This window comes from Ochotona princeps, chromosome 9, assembly GCF_030435755.1.
Source record: "Ochotona princeps isolate mOchPri1 chromosome 9, mOchPri1.hap1, whole genome shotgun sequence".
In the NCBI taxonomy this organism is placed as follows: domain Eukaryota; kingdom Metazoa; phylum Chordata; class Mammalia; order Lagomorpha; family Ochotonidae; genus Ochotona; species Ochotona princeps.
The window spans coordinates 77,809,210-77,833,600 of record NC_080840.1 but is presented as its reverse complement, the minus strand read 5'-3'; the positions used below and the strand labels follow the sequence as shown (position 1 = coordinate 77,833,600).

Sequence of the window (24,391 nt, the reverse complement as noted above, 5' to 3'; positions counted from 1 at the left end):
GAGAATTGCCTTTTCCCAGCAATTCCCCTACTGAGTATAAACACAAGAGTACTGAAAGAAGGGTCTCGAAGTATAGGTATTCTCACGTTCATAGCAGCGTTATTCACATGAGCCAGAAAGTGTGAGTCCATGAATGGGAGTGGCCCATTCACAGAATATGACATCAGACTTCCGCAACAGGAGATGCTGGCACGTGCTACAACACAGACACACCCTGAAGACATGATGCTAGGTGACATATCTCACAAAACAACCAAGATTGCATGATGGTTGTATTTACATAGATGTCTAGAGTAGTCCAGTTCACACAAATTCATAACAAGCAGACAGGGGCTACAGGGTGTGCAGGAGGAGTTTGAAGGGAACAAAGTTTTTAGTTTTGTAAGATGGAAAGTTCTGGAGATAGAGGTTGGTGATGATTACATAGCAGTGTGCACGTCCTGAGTACCTACAAAAGACTCCAATGGTAAAACTGACATTATATGCACTTCACACAAATTTTAATAGGGTAGCTTTGTGACATTAGTATAAATAAAAATTACTTAGCTCTAAAGATATGAAAACAATTACATCCCCACCCTAGATACTGGGGTCTGCTAACGCCATACATGGAGACATCGTGCAACCTTATTTCCCGGGAGCTCTGCAAGCGCCGAGATGCAATCCAACAGCCCTGGAACTGACTTTCTCCTTGACACACTTGTGAGGACTGGAAGAAGGCTGACAGGGAGCTGGTTTCTCCCCACCTGGTTTATGGGGGTGGTATCTGAGGGCTGCCCCAACTGCCTCCTCCCATGCCGGCACAGAGGGCACAGTAGAAACAAAGGAGCATTCTGGGCAGGAACAGGAGCTCAGGCTTAAGGAGCAGAGCAGAGCAAGGAGCCCCTCTCCAAGGAGCAGTCCTCCCCCTACCCCACACAGGCCCCAAGATGTAGCGCTGGGCTGTTTGGCCAGGTATCTCCGCCACCTCCCATCACAGGTATCTCCAAGGACTTGGCTACAACAAGCATATACCTTGGTAGCAAGGATTCCTTTTCCGCAGGAAGGGCCCAGGTAGAGATGGGCCAGAGCACGGTCCCCCCTAAGGCCAGGCCCAGGGCAAGAGGCAGGCAGTGCTTTAGTGAGCTGTTCGTACCTCCTGCAGAAAAGTAGTAAGAACTACTCCACAGGCCACAACACGTTCTAGGCAGTCCAAGGCAGGACAGGTAGAAGGAGGGAATGGGGGGAGGTGGGATGAGATGAGATGGCTTTCCTAGGCCCGTCTGATGTTTCTGCCCACCCTGGAAATAGTGGTAACACTTCCTTTTGGGAAGTGCCTTCTCTCCAGGATTCTCAGTTCTAGCATTCCCTTAGGGAATGCCTGTGGTCCAGGCAGTGACCAAACCCACCAGCCTCAGAATGAGGCGCCCTTCTAACCTGCAAGGGGTGTGTGTGTGTGTGTGTGTGTGTGGTTGGGGGGGTTGGAGGTCAGTCAGTATCTGCCAGGTCAGCATTGGTGCTTTTAACCAACCCTAATTGGAAATATTAAAAGGCACACGGCAGGGACATTTTTGCTAACAGTGCTCTGTAACAACTATGTAAGCAGCATTTATATCATATTGGTATTAAAAGCAACTCAGCTTTGACATCTACTCATCTACTGGGCTAGAAGCCTATAGGTTATATGCAACTACTGCACCATTTTGCTTAAGGAATCCAAACATGAAGGATTTGGGGTGCTCCCTGGGTGGCAGTGCCCTGGAACCAACCCCCTGGAGAGAGACTGCACAATCTTGGTCTGACCCAGAGCTCCTGTGGGGACTCCTCTGGTCTCCAGAGGGCCTTCCAGATCACTCAGCTGCCCACACCGTCAGCTTCAGATCCGCGGCCTCGCCCAAGATATCCTCACAGACCTTGCTGTCACAAAAGGTATCGATGATAGGACCGACCAACTGAAATCTCATTTATTTTTTTATTTTAAAATGCTAAAGCTTCAGCTTTTTTTTTTTTCCCCGTGGCGACTCCGGTCTCGGAAGTTTGAAGGGCACCCAGGTTCCAGGCCCGACTGCTACCATGACTGACCCATACCCAGGTACGAGCGCGTCCCCACGGGAGCCACGGCCTCCGCCGGCCCTCGTGCGTGCGGGCGGGAGCGAAGCGCGCCTGCCGCGCAGGCGCGAGGGGGCAGGGCTGCAGCCCGGGCCTGCGCGTTGCGGGCGGGCGGCGGCAGCCCCGGGGTACCCCGATAGTCTCTTCTCGGGGCGCATCCTTCCCGAGCCGCCGCTGCGCGCTCACGGGCGCTGCCACAGAGTCAGGGGGCGCCCGCGCCGCCCGCGCCGCCCTTGAGGAGCGCCGAGGCGCCGTGCTCGCGCTGCGGCCGCGCGCGCGCCCTCGTGGGGAGCCGTGCTCGTGCCCGGCCGCGCGCAGGCCGCGCGCGCGCGCCCCCGCCGCAGCCCCGGCCGCGCCCGCCCCGCCTCTGGCCGCCGGCCCCGGAGCCCGGTCCGCGAGCGGCGGCGGCCGGAGGGACGATGAGCGGCGCGAGGCGGGCGGGCCCGGCCCGGCTCGCCGCGCTCGCGCTGCTGACCTGCGGCCTGTGGCCGGCGCGGGCGGACAACGCGAGCCAGGAGTACTACACGGCGCTCATCAACGTGACGGTGCAGGAGCCCGGCCGCGGCGCCCCGCTCACGTTCCGCATCGACCGCGGGCGCTACGGGCTCGACTCGCCCAAGGCCGAGGTGCACGGCCAGGTGCTGGCGCCGCTGCCCCTGCACGGAGGTGAGTGCCAGCCGAGGACGGAGGCCCGCGCCGGGGCCCTGGGCGTCCGCCGGGCTCCGGGGGCCTGCCCGCGGCGTGGGGGAGCGCCAGGCTCCGGGGGCGTGTTTGGGTTTTTTCCTTCTTTGTGAGGAGCGTCGGGGCGTTCTTCTTTTTTTTTCTTCCGCTCGGTAGCTTGTTTACTGCAGGGCACTGAAGTGCGAGAGAGTGCCGGGGCAGGCGAGACAAAGGAGCGCCAAACTCCTTGGCGGCGGCGGCGGCGGCGACGGCTTAACCTGTGTTTGCTCACGGCCAGGTTCACTGCCCAGGGCGCGGACGTGACGCCGTCCTGGGTCGCCAGCGATGGAGCCCTTTTCCGACGACAAGCCGTGCTAGGCGGCCGAGGAGTGGAAGAGGAAGATGGGCAGCTGTCTTCCCTGTTGCTCTTGGCTCTTGTCCTGCCCGGTAGCTGTGTTGTCATTGCGCGCCGGGACGTGTGTCACACACCATGAAGGACCTGTCCAGGTGCCCTCCAGGGGCTGGTGGGGGAGGTGGCCAGTTGCCTTTGAAGCTTACCATCCAAATTTTGCCGTGACTGTGGGTCTGTTCGTTGGGGTGTCAGACAGGAGTTTGATGAAATGACCGATCATGTTTGAAAACTGCTGACTTCCACGTCGTGGAGTGTGGGTTTTCTGGGGTTTGGCCTACTGACAACTTTTGACCATACGTCTGCTGGCCTCTGCACCCCAACTCTTCACTTTGAGAATGCTGAGAGGGGAAAAAAGGAAAAAAACACTGATATTCGTGTTATGATGACCTGAAGTAGGCACACTTAATGAGGGAAAGGAGCGTGTTTTATAGCCTGAATGTTGGGGCATCATGTCCGCTCTGAGAGCTGCATGTATGTGCTAACGTGCTAATGCTGTTTCATTCTTTGAAGCCATGTGGCTTGGGAGAAGAATTCAATAGGCTTTTTTTTTTTTTGAGCCAATTGTAACAGCTTTTGTAGGTTCTTCCACACCAAGATGATTATGCTTTGCATGTATGTCTCATCTCTGCTTTGTTAAGAATGCCGGTTAGGGTCCGGCAAAGCTCCCTTTGTCTCCAGTTCATTCAATAACTATTTGCGTGGTCTGTGCCAGTCTCGGTGGTTGGGGCACATAATGTCGCCAGGCGGTGGCAATGACAATGGTTGCCTATTTTCTGGGGAGAAGAACCCTGAGGGTCACATGGGGCAGGAGGAAGAGGAAGAGGCAAGCAGCTCTGGGGCAAGAACTGGCCCTGTGTGTTGTTTTGAGATGGGTGGTTTGCCTTTAGTACCAGGTCCCTCTGGCACCACACATCCACAACCCTTTAGAGTTGGGACCGGGTGCTTTGACTACTTGTTGCCTGCCTGTCCCCCAAACAAAAGCCCCGTCCTTGGGGAAGCTTGCCTGAGCTGTTCCCCCAGAGGACCTGTGGCTAGGTTAGTCGTCCTCCCTTCTCAGTGGGGAAGTAGTATTGTGGGACTGAAGATTCCGGGACAGACCTGTGCTGAGTGCATTGTGTGACACCACAGAAGGGCTCTGCCCATGTCTGCATTTGTTCACTGTACCTACATGGGAAGGTTGTTGAAAGATTTAAATGGTTCCTGAACTTTGATTAAGATTTATTTATTTATTTATTTATTTTTGAAAGGCAGAGTGGCAGAGAGAGAAAGGAAGGGAGGAGAGAGAGGTTGATTTTTCCAGCTACTGGTTCACCCTCCAAATGCCCGCAGCAGCCAGGAGCTGTTATCCCAACTGAATCTTTGGATCCGTGGAGTCAGACACAGCAACACAATCAACTCCTGTGTGAGGGCTATGTGAGATCAGTTCCTGTAAATTGCTGCCTTCTCTCTTTTCCCTGATTGTCTAGGAGAGACTCTCTTGAGGTGGTTGGAATCTGACTTGGTAGCAAGGGGTCTTTGTTGTTGGGGCCACAACAAATGCCAAATGAAGCCCTGTGGTGTGCCAAGTACCTCTGAAGCTCCTGCAGGAAGGGGGAGAGGCACAGCAATGATGATCATGCTTATCTTTCTGAAGCTGGCGTGTTGGTGGGGTCTTTGTAGGTTACTGGACCTACTACAAACTGTATCTGAATGCCTGTGTCGGTGGCATAAGGCCTGCTGCTGCTGCTGGCATCAGGAGCTCAAGAATGCATTTAATGAGTCAGAACATAAAATTGGAATGATATTTAGGTATTTTTCCTATGTGATTTTGGTTTAGTTTCAGATCTTTATATTTTTAGGGAAAAACTGCTATTTTCCTTATGACCGCCGAATTGTTAGAGTTTTGAACTTAAGAGAACTGTTGAGCTGTTTGTTGAGGACTTAGTGTTTGTTGAGCACAGGCAGAGTGATGCTTGAACCAGACATAGCTACCAGTTTCAGAATTCCTGGCCTAAACCAACAGTGCTCAGTAGGTATGAAGATCATGAAAATTCTCGTGACAGTTTAATGTGGGGTAGAAATACATTCAGAAACTAAAAAACTTTCACATTTTTCCTAGAATTCAGGATGGCTCATATTAAACCTGTGGCTGGATTTGTGGAATTGGGAAGTTTTCTGGTTGCTTTACAGTGCTGCTCTTAGACATAGCGAAGTAACTAAGCTGTGTTTGACCTCTGCTTTTAAGGGACAAACTGGCAATTTTTTTCTTAGGTGCTTTGGTATCTTAAAAGTACATTTTAGAAAGGGTTATATTTCATAAAATATCTCATTAGCAAGTGTAGTAGTGTGTAATGTATCTGTCTATAGATGTTGGTGAGTGGAGGGTCGTTTATTTGGATCTGACATTTCATATTTCAAACGATAAAGAGTTTGTTTTTAGAGTCCTTGACGTGTGCGCAGCTCACCATTGCTGTCCTGCGCCTTAGAGTGCTTGGAGCTAGGAGCAAGGCTTGGACACCTTTGTGGAGCAGGCTTCTCTGTGCTTTGTGTGTGCACACTGACTCTCTGAGCCCAGGGTGGGGGCTGGGAGAGGAGAAGGCTCATGTTGATGATATAATCATGCATGCAGATATGCTAGTGGGAAGAATTTGGTAGCAGCTGTTTTTTGCCTTGTATACAAAATTTCAGGAACCTTGGGAACAGTTTTAGCCAGTGTTAGACCCAAGTGGCTGTATTGCTGTCGTAGGGATGCAGTAACATTTCTACAAATAAATCTCAAGTTTCTGGTTTTAAAAATGTAGTCCTGTTGGGCTCCCTTCTAAGAACCTAAAATTGGTTTTAGAAATTCTGATAAACAGTGAAGGAGATTGACATGGAAACAGGAATTTGGGTAAAAGTAGATAGTGATATAGTTTGAAATCCATAGCCGCAAAGGTGGGAGCTACCGGATTTCAGAATAGTTAGAGAACACTGCATTGGATAGTGAGCATTCAGAAGAGAACTCAGAAGGAGCTGGAGGCCTTAAAGCAAACAGAGTGAAAAAAAGAAAAACAGGTTTTGAGATAAATGAAATAACCAGGCAAGAAGAAGAAGGAGATTACGTGTACAATAAATACACTGAATTCCACATCCTAGAAAACACTTTTCATGTTTTCTTTTTCCTTCACTTTATAGGATGATTTCTGATAGGGTATAAATATGAAAGTGTTCTTAAAAGCCATCTGACCTTTGCACCAAATCTCTGCCCCACTGCAGTTACCGCTTTCCCTCTGTTCCCACGGCAGGGCCTCGGAGGAGGGCTGTCTGCACCTGCTGCCGCCTGCTGTTCTTCACATGGCAAGGCTTTTGATGAAGACATTGCATGGTTAGCTGATACACTGGATGGCAGAGACACATTTCCTAAGATCTCAGTGTGCAGAGCCATGGGCTAAAGAAGGAGATTGATAAGAACGAATAGAGTTCTGAATTGCAGTTAGTCACCTGCACTGGGTGGCCAGTCCTGCCCAGCAGCAGGTCCTGCTTCGGCCGCCCTGTGCTACTCCAACTTTTTGGTTGTGAATAAACCACCGAGCCACAGCTTGAACGCCATAAAAAGGAAACACTTTGTTGAAAGGACAGTAAAACAGATAGCTTCCAAGGTCCTCCCACCTTGAACAGAGTGTAGGGGCAGGTGTAGTAAGATGAATCTGGTCAGTAAGCCTATGAGGATGGGCTCCTTATGGAGAGTGCCACAAGGCAAGTGGGAGTGTGTATCTGTTCACATTTACTCAGACATGTACACTAACAGCAGTGAAAACATCGGTTAAACATTATCAGCTTTAGTTTTGTGCAGTTTCTGTCCATGCACATGATGAAAAAAAATCAGTTTTTTACAAGAGAGGAGACCTGCGTTTTGTCCAGTGATTAAGACGCCCACCTCTCCTATCAGAGTGCCATGGTTCAACCTCTGACTCTGGACTCAGGCCTCCTGCTGATGTGGACCCTGGGGGCCACAGTGGTGGATCCCTGCTACCCATGTGGGAGGCATGAAGTGAGCTCTTGGCCGCCAGCTTCAGTGCTCACCCGGCTTTTTGCAGCAGTTAAGGAGTGAACTAGCAGATGGTTGGTTGTTCTCTCTCCCTCTCATAAGCAAAACTTTTGAAAAAGAGAACCTATTAGGAAATTATATTTGTGATATGCTTGTTAACTATTTCTTTACAGAAGTGTCACAAGAAATTCAGTATTGGTATAGATCTTAGGGCCAATTCTGTGCAACAGTCTTGACTTTCACTGTAAAATGAAACAATTCGAGTTCTCAGGATCATCACCATTTGCTTATTTAGCATCCTTGCATGTCTTTTGCACTAGGCATTTGTTAGTTTTCATGAGTTACAGGAGTATAGTTTACTGCTGAAGCAACATTGAATAAAAAACGGAGCCTTACAAATGTCAAACTAAATATACTGAGAATTACTTCATCAGCACCTCCCATGATGTGAGCAGAAGACACGGTACATATCTACTATCAGGAAGAATTAGGTCATTGTGTTGAGAAGGTTAACCCTGGTTGGACCTCACAGCTGGGACATGCTCCCCAGGAGGCTTTGTAGGCCCTCTACAACCTGCAGGTCTGCACAGCACAACCCAGGGACCAGCAACCTGTTACTGTAAACAGAATTTCACTATCCATTTGTTTGTGTGCGCCCAGAGTTGGGTGATAGGAACAGGGGCCTACAGAATCTGAGTCTTAAAATATTTACTTTCTAGCTCTTTAAGAAAAAATTTTATAGTCCCTGTTCTGAATGTTTGCTTCCACTTTAGTTTTTATCTTAACAACTTTAGTTTTCATCTTAACAATTATGTAATGGGTGTGGATTTAATTCTAGTTATCCCAGACGGTGATCCCCCTGGAAGTTACAGATAATGTGTTTGCTTTAGTCAGACACTTAAGTCCCTTCCTGGCACTAGTGAGCCGCTGGAGTATGGGATTGCATTTATTCCGGTGTGTGGTCTAGTGGTGGGACCAGTAGTGGGCATCATAGGAGGGTATGTTGGGATTTGTAGACTGGACAGGTGTCATTGAAAGTGTGGCATTTGGACCCATCCTTGAGAACTCGTGCGTCTTGCCATCATAGAGGAACAGGCAGTTGCTCACAAGGCCACCTTACCTAATGAAACTCTAACACAGTTCTGAGATTGCAGTTTTAAAGTTAGGTCAGTGATTATGGTGAGAAGAGTGGTAAATAAGGGAACCTTATTGCTTCTGTAGCTTCCCACCTGGAGAGGAAGTTCCAGGCTACAATCTAGGGAGGAGCAGGTGGAAGCAGGGAGTCCACCAAGTCGATGAGAGACCAGATGAGATTCCAGGAGGGAGGGAGTTGGTGGAGACCATCTCTGGATCCCTGCAGAGGGTTCACTCATGTCTTTGGCTTAGTGAAAAACTGCCAGACATTGGCAGATAGGGTAATTCTAAAACCTCACACAAGGCTGGGAACAGTCACTCTTCTCCTTTATCATAGTAGAGATGAGAGCTCCTGATGTGTAGGACAGGAAGGGAGGCCAGCATGCCTTAGGGGAAGCCTGTTTAGTGGACCTTCTGAACCTCAAGAAGATCTAACTAATGTAGGAGTAATTGGATGGTCCTGGAACAAAGTCCAACAATATGTAAAGGAATACATCAAAATCCAGCTTCTCAAGACGGATCCAATCAAAAACTGCCTGCAGAGAAGCAGAAAAGTGGAGTGGATAAAGAAACTGGTGTATCTACTCCATGGAGTTAATTCAGCCATTAAAAAGAATGAAATTCTACCATTTGCAACCAAATGGTCCCAACTAAAGACCATTATGCTCAGTGAAGTCAATCCCAAAAGTACAAATATCATATGTTCTCTCTGACATAAGGCAACCTTCATGCAAAATATGAGATTGATAGCCCTTTCATTACTTGTTTTTGCTACATCTAAGGGGATTGATATTTTTGTTTTTATTTTCATTCATTCAAAATAAAGGTTTTGTTTTCCTATTAATTCCCTCACTGACTCATAGGTCACAGAATAGCACTGTTTGCTTCAGGAAGGTCTTGGATTTTCTTTTTCATTTTTTTCAGTGACACATTGGTCACTCAGTAGCATGTTATTTAACTTCAGGTTGTTGATTTTCTATTTTTCTATCTGTTATTGAGTTTGTTTTAAGGCTTTTCATTTAAGGGAATGTATGGTAACTGTGTAGCAGAGATTTTCACATACAGATGTGAAAATACAATGCAGTATGCATCCCTACTTCCAGATCAAAGATGGACTCCCAATGAAACCGTTGTCAGTTATTGTGACAATAAGATGCTGGACTCTCTGCCATTGTCCATGCCTACAATGTCAGCAGAATAATAGACTTATGACTGATTATAAGGGCTATGCTATTATAATAATATAGGGGAAACCATTGGGGGAGGAGGATTTGGGAGGGGAGGGGAAATTTCAGACCCTACAGAACTGTATCATGGAATAATAAAATAAATTAATTCATTATTTAAAAGCAGAAAAATAGTTACTAAAGAAAGATCCAGAAACAACACAGATAATAGGATAGCAAATGAGATGTTTAAAAAGCTCTTAGAAATACATATTCTTAGTGTGGTCAAGGAGGTAACTGAAAGCATGAACATCAGGAGGAAAGAAATGTATGTAAAGGCTGAGATCACACTTAGAGAATCAGTCTTGAAAATTTGTTGGACTTTACAGGAAAAAATGAAACAAAAAAGTAGAAGAGACAATTTTTTAAAAGATTTATTTAATTTAGATGAAAGGTAGAGAGAGAAAGCTTTTTCACCGACTGCTTCACTCCCCAAATGACCGAAGGCCAGGCCTAGGCTAGGCCAAAACCAGGAGCCATGAATTCTACACAGGTAGCAGGGGCCCAAGGGCTTAGGCCATCTTCCACTGTTTTTGCAAGCAGTTTAACGAGGAACTGGGCTGGCAGCAGAGCAACCAAAACTTAAGCCCATGTTCTTGTTCTTCTTTTTTTAAATTTATTTTTATTGGAAACAAAGATGTACAGAGATAAGAAGAGACAGATATTCCATTCAGTGACTCATTCACAGAATGGCCACAACAGCCAGAGCTGAGCGATCTGAAGCCAGGAGCTTCTTCCAGATCTCCAACATGGGTGCAGGATCCCAATGGCGAACATACCCTGCTGTTTTCCCAGGCCATAGGCGGAGGGGTGGATCAGAAGTGGAGCAGCTGGTACACAAACTGGCTTCCATATGGGATGCTTGCACTTGCAGGTGGGGGATTAGACTGTTGAGCCACTGCATGGGTCCCAAAGCTGTGTTCTCGTGTGGATTGCTGGCATCACAAGCAAGCAGTTAATGTGCTGTGCTACTCTGGCCTGACAGACCATTTCTTGCCTTGGTGCTTTGTTTACCTTGTATGGGAGTGTGGTTGACACATGCAAGGTCCATACCAAATACAAAAAATGGAGCTAAATACATTTCTTGGGTTGTTTCATCCTTGGAATGGCCCTGGGTGATATTATTACGCTGTTTATGGATGGGGAATTCAAGGCACTCCAGTATCAAATTAAGTGCATTTTTATAAAGCACTTAACACAATGGGAAATTGGGTATCTGTTTTCTTTGTTTTGAGGGCAGGGATCCTCTCTTGTGTGGACTCTTGTATATTCATTAATTAATGTGGTACTGGAACATAATAGGGTGGTGCTGAGTAATCGGTGTTGGATGAATTAGAGTGAAGCAGCTCATTGGCTGGATGTCCGTTGGGATTCAACAGAACTGGGGCTTGATACAGTCCATCCGAATGCACTGCCCATGCCAGCCACTTCGTTGTACTTATTGTCCAGAGGGTTTAATAAATTATGATCTAGCCACTCAGAGGAACATTATGCAGATATAAAGGGGATACCATAACAGCTGTTTTTGTGATACCAAAGTAAATACCAGTCATTTGAATGGAGATTGTGTCAGATTTGTTTACAGTGGATTAAAACTCAAAATGATCAGTGTGAAAATAAAAATGATTATGTTACGTTGATTAGGTCATCCATGACATTTCTGTTACAAATACCATCGTCAATTTTCACTAGAGAGGGAGAAGTGTTTATGGAGGGAAAGAGGGGAGTGGATCATGTTCTGTAAAGGGAATAATCAGGAACAAGTAAGTAATCTGTAGCTGGTATGTGGTGCTATCTGTGACATCACTGTCCCTTGTAGGCTCTAGTTCAAATCCAAAATGCCCTGCTTTTATTGATTCTGTCAGTTTTTACTGTTATCTGTAGTTTAAACTTGGACGACTTGCTTATAGAACAGAAAGTTTTTTTTTAAAAGATTTGTTTATTTATTTGAAAGTCAGATGGGAGAGACAGATTTTAATCCACTCTATCAGGCTTGGCACAATGCCTTGGTTGGTTAATCTTCCACCTGCAAGCATCAGGATCCCATATGTGGACCAATTTGTGTTCTGGTTGCTCCACTTCCCTTCTGGCTCCCTGTTTGTGACGTAAGAAGGCAGTAGAGGACAGCCCAAAGCCTTGGGACCCTGCACCCATGTGGGAGACCCAGAAAAGGCGCCTGACTTCAGATCAGCTCATCTTCAGCCACTGCAGCCACTTTGAGATTGAACCAGCAGAAGGAGGGTCTTTCTGTCTCTTTCCTTATTTCTGTAAATCTGACTTTTTAGATAGATAGATAGATAGATAGATCTTTTGAAAAGGAGAAGTAGTAGTATTGTACTGGGAGTGGGCAGAAGTACATCATTGTGGTCCTTTTACAGATTGTCTTTCCATGCACACGTGCAGTGAGATTGCTGCTGTCTCCCCTCGGCTCACAGCTGCTCCTTCTGCTCCATTTTTCCTCCCCTCCCCTCCCCTGCACCCACACGCCCAAGCCCAACTCCAGTAAATACACTGTGGAATCTTGTATTCTGCAGCAACTAAGTGAGATTTCAGGAGCTCTCCTGCTTAGACTGAAATCCAGAAATGGTACAATTAAAATCATAAATAGTTTTAAAGTGTGGGCATAGAAGAATTTGTCATATGCTTGGAATACATGCATTCCATATCAGAGTCCCTGGGCTCAGGTCCCGGTTAGTCAGTCAGCTTCCCATCCACTTTGTGCTGCTGGGCATCCTGGGAGGCAGCACAGGATAACTCAGGTAGTTGGGTTCCTGATGCTCAGGGAAGAGACCCACGCTGAGTTCCAGGCTCCTGGCTTTGGCTGTTATGGGCGTTTGGGGGATGAATCCCACTTATGTTCATTCTCTCTTTATCTTTTCCTGTCAAATAAAAAAAGGGAAATAATTAAAAAGGAAAGAGTGTCTGTGGAGCCCCTCGCCCATTGCCTGGTTGCCAGGTTTGCCCTAGCGCCTTCTGCCTTAGGTTCACCATGATGAGTAAGCCTTCAGCATTGACTCTGAGGTGAGCCCAGTGTGATTCTGTCCCTCATTCGATAAAGTGGTTTAGCTTTTAGTTACCTCCTGGTTTCTGACTTCTCTGCTTATTTAATGCAATAGCATCCTCCAGAGAAAGTCCAGCTACCCTCTGCTCTAGGATGAGCCATCTGCCGGTCACAGCCTTCAGTCCTCCTGTGACCAAGCAGCGAAGTTATACAGGAGAGATCTTAGAACCCAGCTGCCTGAGGTTTGAGATTATAAGTTTTAAAAAAACGCCACCACCACCAACTAGGCACCTAGTGATGTCCAGCGATCAAAAAGTATTTTTCTTGTAAAGAAATCACAGCTCTCTGAGAGGTTTTCTCTTTCACATGCTTCTTATTACCTCTTCCTGCAGCCTTATTTTTAGCACAGATCAATCCTCTTGAGCCCTGGGTTCATGTATTCAACTGCCTTCTTGTTGTTTACATCTTTATTTAAATGTCTGAAGGACATCTCCAAATTGATGAGCCTCTAATGGAATTTTTTGTTGTTCCTACCCATCGTCCTGTTCCCCTGTCTTGCCATCACAGTAGATGATGTTGCTGTCTACTTGCTATTGTTCTAACAGATTTAGGAGTCCTCTTCCTTCTTGGCCTCCCATTTCGTGCACATCTGGTCTGTCTGTTCACACCTCATCTCCCTTCAGAAGGCAGCAGGTCTGCTGCTTACAGTCTTCATCCAGGCAGCTGTCCTGTCTTACTCTGTCTTCCTTGAGTTCTCCTCTTGTTCTCTTAATTGCTGTTAATTTTTTCTCCCCACACTAGCCAGAGTAAAGGTGGAGGTCCCCGAGTTGTGTCTCTCTTTGTATAGACCCCTGCAGTGGCTTTCCAGCATTTTCATGATGGAAACCTGGACTCCTGACTGGGGCATAGCGCACAAGGCACTCGCTACCTAGTCTGGCCAAGGCTTTCCCTTAGGCTGTTCTTCTCACCCTTACTCACCTACTAAATACATTCTTGGTATTCTTTTGGTTCCTAGGACTCTGCAGCTTTCTTTGCAGTACATACCTCAGCTGATATCCACCCTCCTCTAGATAAAGTGACTTATCTTTTAGTCACTTCTTGGTTTCTCACTTCTCTCCTTGTGTAATACAATGTCAGCATCCTTCAGAGAAGACCCAGTCTCTTCTGCATCCGAATCTGACATGCATCACGCTGCCCACTTGGTTGGTTCTGTGTGATGAGCAGCTCCAGGAACAAATGGGTACATGGGAGAGGAATCAGTGAATCGTAGAACCCAGTTGCTGTCAAGACTAGCAAGTCCAGTCTCATATCTGAGCCTTTTCATTCCTACCAGAGGGCTGTACCAAAAGCCTGAACAGACACAGTAGCAGATCTTGCTACTCATCTCTGTAAAGTTGAGTGTTAAGATGTCCTTCCAAGTTTTTTTTTGTTTCTTTTTTTGATTACTTATTTTATTTGGAAAAGTTAGAGGAGAGACAGACCTTCCATCTGCAGGCTAATGTCCCAAATGGCCCTAACAGCCACGAAGCCAGCAGCCCTCTGTAGGTCTTCCAAATGGGCAGAAGGGACCCAAGTACCTGAGCTGTCATCTGCCTTCCCAGGTGCACATTGGCAAGTAGCTGCGACTGGGAGCAGAGCCAGGCACTTAGATTCAGGGTGCAGGCATACTGAGCAGGCACTGAGCTGCTGTACCACATGCCCATCCCCATCTCTAGTCATACTTCAGTCAAAGGAGTGGATTGCTATGGTCTGAATGTTGGTTTCCCCTCCAAATCCTTATGTCCAGTCCTGATATTGAGAGGTGCACCTCCAGGGTTGGTGCCCTAACGGAAGAGGTTGCAGAGTGTGTGCTTGCCTTTCTTTTCCATCAGTTGAGCACACACAGAGGATGTTGTCTGCAAAGCAGAACCAGGATGCCTTGACGGGGACTTCCTGGTCTGCGGAACTGGGTTCAGGAGACTGAAATTCATATCCATTAGACCTCGCTGAGTAACCTTCTTTGGGAAATAGGATATTTACAGATATAATCTGTTAAGGGTCAGGAGATCATGCTAGTGTGGGGTGGAACCTAAACCCAGTGGCTAGTGAGTACCCTAAAGGAACAGGGGAAGCTTCAGAGACACACCGAAAAGGGGCCGCAGGGAGGAGGAGGCGGGCAGAAGGGAGAGTGTTTCTGCCTGGTCACGGGGCACAGAGGCTGGGAGCTTTCAACTGTTTTCTCTCAGAACCTCCAGACAGAACCCACCTTTCCCACATCCTGGTTCATATTTCTGGCTTCCAGAACTATGGGACAATTTGTTTCTCTTTGTTTGCAACCACATTTTTGGTAATTTAATATGGTGTCCATGAGTTGAACATAGTGTCATAGGGTTGACTTTGTCAGTGAAGAGTGACGTTCACTCCTAAAGTCCTGTAAGCTGTGTTTGAATCCTGATCACTGACTCCCTCTGAGCTTTTTTGGAGCCTGTTCCTAAGCCATGCAGTTTTACCTTTGTTAGGATCAGACAGTTCATTCAATCACTGGGACTGCTTCTGATTCTTTTCCCCAGCAACTTGTGACACTAGTGAGTGTACTTTCTGTATCTTGTGAGTTTAACCTCCTGGAGTTAAAGGACCCCCTTAAAGACTTTGAAGCTGTGGATGTTACTGCAGAAAAATGCATACTCACGTAGATATGTACAACACTTTTAATAAGGCTGAGGTTGGTCAATGGCCTCTTTTTTTTTTTTTTAAATAATCTTACTTAATTGATTAGGATACAAAAGGTCAAGGGCTACAGGAAAGTGGGTAAGACCATTGTTTCCACACTAATATCATCATTTTTCCCCTGTATCTGGGGTCAGGGGAGAAGCAAAGGGAAAGGCCCCTCGAGCCTCCCACCCATCCCAGGTCCCCGATGTAAGGCACGCTCCGAGGGTCCTGCTCAAGTAGTTTTGATAGTTCAACAGGTCTGAATTGCTGCCAGTCTCGCCATTCCAAGCACGATGAAACCTATTCAGAATCCATTGGCTGACATTGTCTCTTCATGGTTGAGGTTCTGAGATCAGCAGTTCAGTTGGAGGGATCTCTAAAGAAACTTCATCTGAGATGATCCCAGACCTGATTCTTGTGTGTGCTTGCCAGTACAGGGTCTGACACCGTCTGTCGCCCCAATCAGCTTATGCACATGCTGGTCATTGCAGCTGCAGGGTCAGTTCTGTTTCCAGCCCTGTCATCAACTTGAACCAGTGGGTGCTGTAGTCCAGCTCGATCCTACCCACTTCATACTCGGCCCTCACGCAAACCAATGGGGACTGCAGCCTGGTTGGGGTGACTCCCCATAACCCCTACCAGACCTGCCCCCTACCCTGGTTCCCATGCATGCCAGTGTGTATTGCAGGCTTGTTCGGTCTATCCCACATCCCATTTAGCTCTCGTACTTGCCAATGGGCATTGAAGCCTAGTTCAACCTAACCAACCTGCTATCCAGCCCACACACATACTGGCAGGTGGTCAATGGCCTCTTAAAGTCCCACATGGCCCATGGACCCTGTGTTGACAAAAAACCTAGAAAGGTTGACAAAATGTCATTCATCAAGAATCCCTTTCACTCTTGAGGGTGGGCATTTCACAGTTCTCCAGTTTACTTCATTGGCTTTGTATTTAGCATGTCTTATGATAACAGAAGTAATAAAATCAGATGTTTTGGTGGGGGAAAAAGTTTTCTTTATCCTGGTCCTTAGGCCCTGGCAACAAAGTGACTCCCATGGCTTAGTTTGCAGTGGACTAAAACAACACAGATATAATTTCCCTTCAGTTCTGGAGGTCAGAAATCTGAATGGGTCTGGCTGGGCTGATATCAAGATGTGGACCAGGCTGCACTGCCTGCCAGCAGGCTCCTGTGAGCAGGCCAGTCCCTTCCCTTTTCAGCTGGGCTTGGCAGGCAGGCCCTGTCTCCATCTCAGGTGTCCAAGTCTCTCCATCCCTGTCTTCTACATTTACAAGATTCTTGTGATTATGTTAGGCCCAGCCGGGTAGTTCAGGATAAACCTGTGGTAAGCAGTCCATGATCAGTCCTACTACTGTAGCCCTCTGCCCTGTGTGTCAATGCAGGTGGGACACGGACAGCTCAGGGGAGCCTCTGTCCTGCGTCCCACACTGCACTGCACAGCATTATCTTCATAGTGTCTACCGAGAGTTCCCTTAGCGACTGTTTTGGAGCTCTTGCTAAGGGTTGGTAGCACAACTGCCCTTGTTGTTTTGTTCAGACTGGCCTTTGCCGATTCCCAGATGTCACTGTCAGTGATGCAGTTTCTAGTTACGTATTGTTACCAAATTCATCTGGGCCAGAAATTCTAAATTCAGGGAGGACCATTGCTTCAGTATTCATCTGGCAGTTTTTAAAGCACCTGCTGTGTACCAGGCACACCGAGAAATTCCTGTGTGCTATGTTTGGGGGCAGGGAGGATCGGGGGAGAAGAGTAGACACCTGTGTGCTGTCCAGTGAGGAATCATACATTAAAGTCAGATTTATGCCAAGTTACCATTTCAGGGTGGTCCTGGGGAAACAGCAGGATTCAAGGGGAACACTGACCTGTCTGGCATGGCCACGGCTTTCCTAAAGGCAGGCTGGCTGGTGTTTAAAGAGAACATAAAGAAATGCTATTCCAGGCCAGAGGAATAGATACTAGTTCATTTCTGACTGACTTGCTTTCACTTGGCACGGTACCCCCAGGTTCCTGTGTGGTGGCGTGTGTCAGGATGCTCTTGAAGGGTTTTCACATGGGGCATCTGAAAATCACTAGTAGGGGCTCCACTTCTGATCCCTCCTCTTGCTCATCCGCTGAGAGGGCAGTGGAAGATGCCCCAAGTCCTGGGGCCCCTACCACTGTGTAAGAAACACGGGTCGAGTTTCTGGCTCCTGGCTTCAACCAGGTCTAGACATATCTGCTGTGGCCCTTTAGAAAGTGAACCTGCAAATGGAGAACTCTCTCTCCCTTTCTCTGTGTTACTCTGCCTCTGAAATAAATAACTAAATCTTTTTTTTAAAAAAAAATAAAATTTTATTAGCTATAATATGGAAAAATACACACTCTTATGTCCACAACTTGATGAATCGCCAGAGAACAAGCTGAGGTAGCCATAAAACTGCTCAAGAAATAGAGCATGACAAAACCCAGAGTTCCCTGTGTCTCCTGAAAATCATTACCATCACCCCACCCTCCCCACAAGCAAATAGCTGCTGACTTTGAGTACCATAGACTATGCCTGGCCGTTAACATTAGGGGTGTATGTTTTCACAGAACTTCTCACACCCAGTGTGTAGGCTTCCTCATCAAGCCTCTCTCTTGCAGAAACCAAATGGGTGCCCTGCAGTTCAATCGACTTCTGACATTCACTACCCATAGTTAGTATAGATACCACAGGTTAGGGGCTCAACCCCACAAGGCCGCATACCTGCCTCCCAACTCAGATTTCCAGTTTTAGGTAGCAGATCTAAGCTAATTTCCTTTAACAGCTCACAAACTCAGGAAAACACTGTTTCTGGCTTATTATCATATGTATCATAGCAGATACATATGAACCGCCTGAGCTTAGTGGGAGCTCCTGCCCCTTGAGGAGTTGAGTGGCTGACCCCCGTAACCCAAGTCACTCATTGACAAAAAAACGAAACCTGTCACTTGGGGGCTCATCACATAGGCATGATGGCTGAATCATTGCTGGTTGGTGATCAGCTTTATTTCTAGGCCTGCTCTCTTGGAGTGAGTGTGCTGTGTGGGGATTGCTGCTCCCAGCCCCTGTCCTCTTGGAGTCCATTAGCGTAAACTCAGGTGTGGTTGGGAAGAGCTTATTATGAATAATAGGAGCTGCTTCTCTCACTCCTACTACTCAGAAGGTGATCAGGCTTTAGGAGCTCTAGGCCAAGCACTTGAGATGGCTCAGTGTGTGTTTCCTGTGTCACAGTAAATATGGACTCAGGCCTGGCGCAGTGATCTGATAGTTAAACTCCTCACCTTGCAGGTGATGAGATCCCATATGGGTTCCGGTTCATTTTCTGGCTGCTCCACTTCCCATCTGGCTCCCTCCTTGTGGCCTGGAAAAGCAGCAGAGGATGGCCCAAGGCCTTGGGACCCTGCACTCATGTGGGAGACCCAAAATAAACTCCTGGCTCCTGGCTTCTGATTGGCTCAGCTCTGGCTGTTACAGCCACTTGGAGAGTGTAGCAGCAGCAGGACAATCTTTCTCTGTCTCTTCTCTCTGTAGACCTGTTTTTCCAATAAAAAATACTACACTTGTTCTTAGCCAAAAGGCCGAGAAGCGATTCCAATAAAAAATAAAGTCCTTAAGAAAAAAATATACATGGAATCATAGTGTGTATTATTTTGTGTGACTGTGTTCGTGCAAATGGCAGTCGTGTCCTTAGTAAGCCATGTGTGAGTGTGTCATACTTTCTCTGGTCTGTGGTTGATGCACCCATGTGTCTCCTGCTTTCTGGTGATATCGCATGTGAGTAAACGCAAAGGTAAGTTATATTGGGTATTCTCACCTTTCAGAAGGGTCACAGCCAGCGATCCTGTAACAACTGGTTATCAAGAGAAAAGCACAAAACATTTAGTTATATAGGTAGGACACAGGCACCTTCAGGGCTGAATATCCAAATACCCAGGAAGTACTGTTCATTTTAGCCTAGGTTCAGTGGAGACTGGATAGCTGTGTGGAGAGATGTGATTGGACAGAGGGTCTGATCTACTGTGTTAGGCTGAGGGGGACCCAAAAAGACCTGATGGATCCATTTCTGTTTGGCCTCTGGCTGGCATTCCTTCCTCCTGGGTATGGAGCAGGACCTTTTGGGATGAGTCTTTGAGGCAGAAGGCAGATTGATCTTTCCAGGTTTTATGTCTTGCTTTGGGACGAGTTCTAGTTCCTGTAACCCACTCTGAGGAAGAAGAATTCTGGTCTCGGTGAATCTCTGGGCCGAATAATGGGCAGGAGACAAGAGGGCAGAAGGAGATGAGGGGTCTTGAGTTGAAGCAGTCAGCATGGGAGTGCGATTCAGACACCGTGTCCTATATTGGGATGCCTGCATTGGAGTCCCAGCTCCACTTCCCTCCCAGCTTCCTGCCGATGTGCACCTTGGGAGGCAGCCAGGGATGGTTTGAGTACTTGTGTCCCTGAATTGATTCCTGGGCTCCTCACGTGGCCTTACTCAGCCTCAGCCATTGTGGACATTTGCAGAGTGAACTAGTGGATAGAAGATGCGTCTCCCTTTTGCTCTCTCTCCCTTTTCCCTCCATCTTTCAAGTAAAAAGTTGACATTTCATTGTTTAAAAAGAATTAAGAACAACTTGCCAAAGTATCAGCAAAGCTTAGGGGTAGAGCTGTCCTCTTTTTCAGCTGTGCTTCAAACCCAGCATGCCTAGATGCTCAGCATCTTTGCTCTAGCTGTGTTTCTCCCCTCAGCCCCCTGTCTGACTGATGGCTGGGTCCTGTGCTGCATGCCTGGATCTCTGTTCACATGTCTCCACACTCGTCACAGCCTCTCTGCTCTTTTACCAGGCTGTGTCCTCCTACTGTCTTTCCTGTGCCTACTGTAGCTCCCCTCCACACTCCTCACTTTCGCAGTAATAGGAAAACTTCCTCTGGTGTGCCTGTGAATACATATGTCCCCAGTGGATGCATGTTACTTATGTATGTTATACACCACTGGCTTTATTGACAAAAGTTGGCTTCTTAAGCCCCAATAATAAATAGCAACTGTAGTTAAAATAACAATTAAAATAAATATATTTTTAAAAAATATTTTTATTTGAAATGCAGATTTTTATAGAGGGAGAAGGAGAGAAGGTCTTCCATCTGTCAGTTCACTCCCTAAGTGGCTGCAATGGCCAGAACTGAGCTGCTCCAAAGCCAGGAGCTTCTTCCTGGTCTCCTACAAGGGTGTGGGGTCCTAAGATTTTGGGCCATCCTCCGTTGCTTTCCAAGCCACAAGCAGGGAACTGGATGGGAAGTGGAGCAGCCAGGACATGAACTGGTACTGATGTGGGATGCTGTCGCCACAAAGTAGCAGATTAGCCCACTGAGACAACGTGCTGGTCCCTAAATATGTTTCTTCTTTTTTTTTAAGATTTATTTATTTTTTATTACAAAGTCAGATATACAGAGAGGAGGAGAGACAGAGAGGAAGATCTTCTGTCCAATGATTCACTCCCCAAGTAAGCCGCAACGGCCAGTGCTGCGCCAATCTGAAGCCGGGAACCTGGAACTTTTTCCAGGTCTCCCACACGGCTGCAGGGTCCCAAAGCTTTGGGCCATCCTCGACTGCTTTCCCAGGCCACAGCAGGGAGCTGGATGGGAAGTGGAGCTCTGTGACACCAGCATCACACATGAGCTGATTTTGGTCCTGACTGCTCCACTTTTTAATGATGTGCCTGGGAGATAAATGTAAGGTGACCAAAGTGCTTGGATTCCTGTACCCATTTGGGAGACCCACACAGAGTTCCAGGCTCCTGGCTTCAGCCGGTCCAGCCTGACCATTGCAACCATTTGGAGAGATGGAAGATCTTACTCTTCCTCCTATGTTTCTTTCGTTTCATCTCCTTCTATGTTACTAAGTATTTCCAATAAATTGTTAAAAATAAAAATGCTTTTAAAAAATTGAGGGGCCAGTGCAGTGGTGTATTAAGCTAATCCTCCACTAGCAGTGCCAGTATTACGAAAGGGCTGTGGTTCAAGTCCTGGCTGCTCCACTTCTGATCCAGCTTCCTGCTAATGGCCTGGGAAGGCAGCAGATGATGACCCAAAGCCTTGGGCTCCTGCTCCCATGTGGGAGACCTGGAAGAAGCTCTGGACTTTGGAGTGACCTTGCTCCGGCCATGGGGCCATTTGAGGGGTGAGTTAGCAGAATGAAGATCTTTCTTTCTTTCTCTCTCTCTGTAGTTCTTTCAAGTAAAAAACTGAATGAATTGTTACAAATAAAAGTTATTTGAAATGGATAGCAACAGGTTGTGGCAGGTGGGAACAAAGAGAATCTTTTATCTTGTGGCTAGGACTGATGCAAGCCTAAGCAAGGAGCCAGGAACTCCATTCAGGTCTTATGTTTGTGGCTGGGGCTTGAGCACTTGGGCCATCTGCTGCCTTCACAGGTACAGAGCTGATTGGAAAGGGGAACAGCCGGAAGTCAAAACCATGACTCCAGCATGGATGCCAGCATCGCAGGGAGTGATCTGTAGCTCTGCCCTACCACACCAACTCCTGATTAGGTCTTTAAAAACAATTGGGCCTGACCTGATAGCCTAGTGGCTGAATCTTTGCCTTGCAACCACCAGGATCCCCTATGGGTGCTGGTTCTTCATGTTCCGGCTTCTCCACTTCCTGTCTAGCTCCATGCTTGTGGCTGGAAAGCAACAGAGGATGGCCCAAGTCCTTGGGACTCTGCACCCGTGTGGAAGACCTGGAAGAAGCATCTGGCTTCAGGTTGATTTAGCTCTACCGTTGCAGCCACTTGGAAAGTAAGTCAGAGGACAAAAGATCTTTCTCTATTTCTCTGTGTATCTGGCTTTCCAATAAAAACTAATAAATCTTTAAAGAAGCAGTCATTAATGATAACTAGAAAAAGCCAGTTTCTTTTCACATTTACTTAATAGGACTTTTTTTTTTTTTTTTTTTTTGAGACGTCTATTTTATGAGGGACCAGCTGGTTAGGAGTAGATAGCCTCATTTGTAAATCCATGTGATTGTGTAATCTGCTGCAGTAAACTGACAGACAGGAAGGGGGCTCTACTGCCGTCATTGTCCCATTCTTGACACACAGGATTCACGAATCCCAGTGTGGGTTGAAGCAGCAGCAGTGTTTACTCAGAGTGATATGCCAAGAATGTCTCATTTATTATTACTTAATAATCACCATAGTGATTTTTTGTACAAGAAATTTAAGAATATCTATAGATGCAAGATCAATAAACTATATCCCCTCTAGGAGCTAATTGTGCTTTTATATGCCAGGAACAATTAGAAAATATTTTTTTAAAATACCACTTAAAATAGCATTGGCACCAAAAACCACAAACTATTGCTGCAGGAAACTAAAGAAGGCCACGATTAAGTGGAGAGGCTGTGTTCATGGATGCAAAGATGGTGGGTAAGATGCTAGTACTGTCAAAATCAACGCGCATATTCAGGTTGTCTTGAGAAAATACCATTGGTTTGTAGCAGACTGACAAGCAGATCCTTAAACTTATATGGAAATGCAAAGAATCCCAAGAGTCAGAATAGTCTTGCAAAAAAAAAAAATAGAACAAATTTGGAAGATACACATTTCTGATTTTAAAACTACTGCAAGTCACTGTGGTGCCGGCACAGGCATACAGATGGAGCAAGACCCAGACAAACTCCTGCTTTATGCTCACTTGGTTTTTAGGGTGCAGAACACTTCACTGGGGAGGTGGAGAGGGCTGAGGAAATGCCAGTGTCGGGGCGGGGGCTTGCCTCACCCCAGGGGCTGGAAAGAAGCCTTTGCATTTAGTGATGTGGAGCAGAGCAGCAAGCAACTACAAGTAGTCACCCTAATGGGAAAGATAGTGAGAGGCTGCTTGAAGCCAGCATGACAGTACAAAAGGTGAGCCACAGCTTTGCCTAGCTGAAGGCAGAGTGCGTAACAGAAAGAGCCATGCTGAGAGCCTGGTTACTCTGATTATCTCTGCACCCATCATCAGAGTCCTCAGCCATGCTCCAGTGCTTTGTGGTTGTCCGGGATTCTCCTGAGAAAGGAACCAACAGGAAAAGCTTATTGAGAAGTGTCTTCACTCACTGTTAATTGGCCTGAGCGATAGACCGTTTCTTTCCTCTTCTCTGAGTATGCTTTATAAAAGAAACATCTGGAAAGCATCTGAGGGATGCCGCTTTGCTTGTCCCTGTCGTTATTGGCAACCCTCAGCTCCCCTGTATGTCTTAATTTTTGTAAGAAGCTACATGAGCCTGCAATGCACTGCGTTTGCTCCTTCAGCTTCTGTGTGAGTGAGCCCACCTTCATGTTTAGTTTATGTTGTGCAGTCCTGCTAGTTTTTTAATGTAATGTCTCATTTTCTTTTTCAGTAAGATAACTTGTAATGACTCAGCTTTCTTTGTCCTGGATTTTGAACACTATAAAATGATACGTTGCTTCCTCTAAAGTCAGTCGCTTCTCATTTTGGGTCTGCATTAAGCTTTGGCAGCAGGTCTCAGGCCGTTATGCTGTGGGAGATGAGGAACATGAGTAGACATACTGTGTTTGCTCAACAATTTCTCTGTGGTTGTGCGCACACTTGGATCCTCTGTCAGCATGCTGTCTCATCTGTTGGTTTTGTGTTCTGTCATAAAACTGCTGTATCTGCTCTGGCCTGTTGGCTTTGATGTATTGCTCTAACAGTCCCATTTCCCAAGACATGTGTTTAACAAAGTGGTTAAGATGCTTCCAGGAACACCCACATTCTGAGTTGGAATGCCTAGGTTCCAGTTCCAGTGATACTGCTGAATTGAGCCTGCTGTTACTGGGCACCCTGGGAGGCAGCAGATGCTGCCTCAGCTGTCTGGGCCCTTACCATCCGTGTGAGAGCCTTGGATTGGATTCCAGGCTCTAGGTTCTGTCTGGCCCAGCCCAGCCTCTGGGGCAATTGGAGAATGGACAGGCAGATGGGAGCTCTGTCCACCAGTCAGTTTCCTTCTGTCTCCCTTTCTGCCAAATATATATAATATATAATATATATATAATATATATGATAATATATATTAAAATATATATAATAAATATATATGATATATATAATAAATATATATAATAAATATATATAATAAATAGGGCCCGGCGGCATGGCCTAGCGGCTGAAGTCCTCGCCTTGAAAGCCCCGGGA

General features: G+C 46.8%; 1 protein-coding gene across 3 annotated transcripts in view; it reads left to right on the top strand.

Annotated features, from left to right (window-relative positions):
• The first annotated feature begins 2,350 nt into the window (after positions 1-2,350).
• RNF130 (ring finger protein 130) overlaps positions 2,351-24,391 on the top strand; it is a 134,927-nt gene continuing 112,886 nt past the window's right edge. Inside the window, exon 1 of one of the 3 annotated variants that reach the window (XM_058668856.1) lies at positions 2,351-2,754. In XM_058668856.1, the coding sequence (XP_058524839.1) occupies positions 2,508-2,754 (247 nt within the window). In that variant the 5' untranslated portion in view covers positions 2,351-2,507. The remainder of the gene's footprint in view (positions 2,755-24,391) is intronic. The other 2 variants (XM_058668857.1, XM_004599029.3) reach the window with 2 other exon arrangements.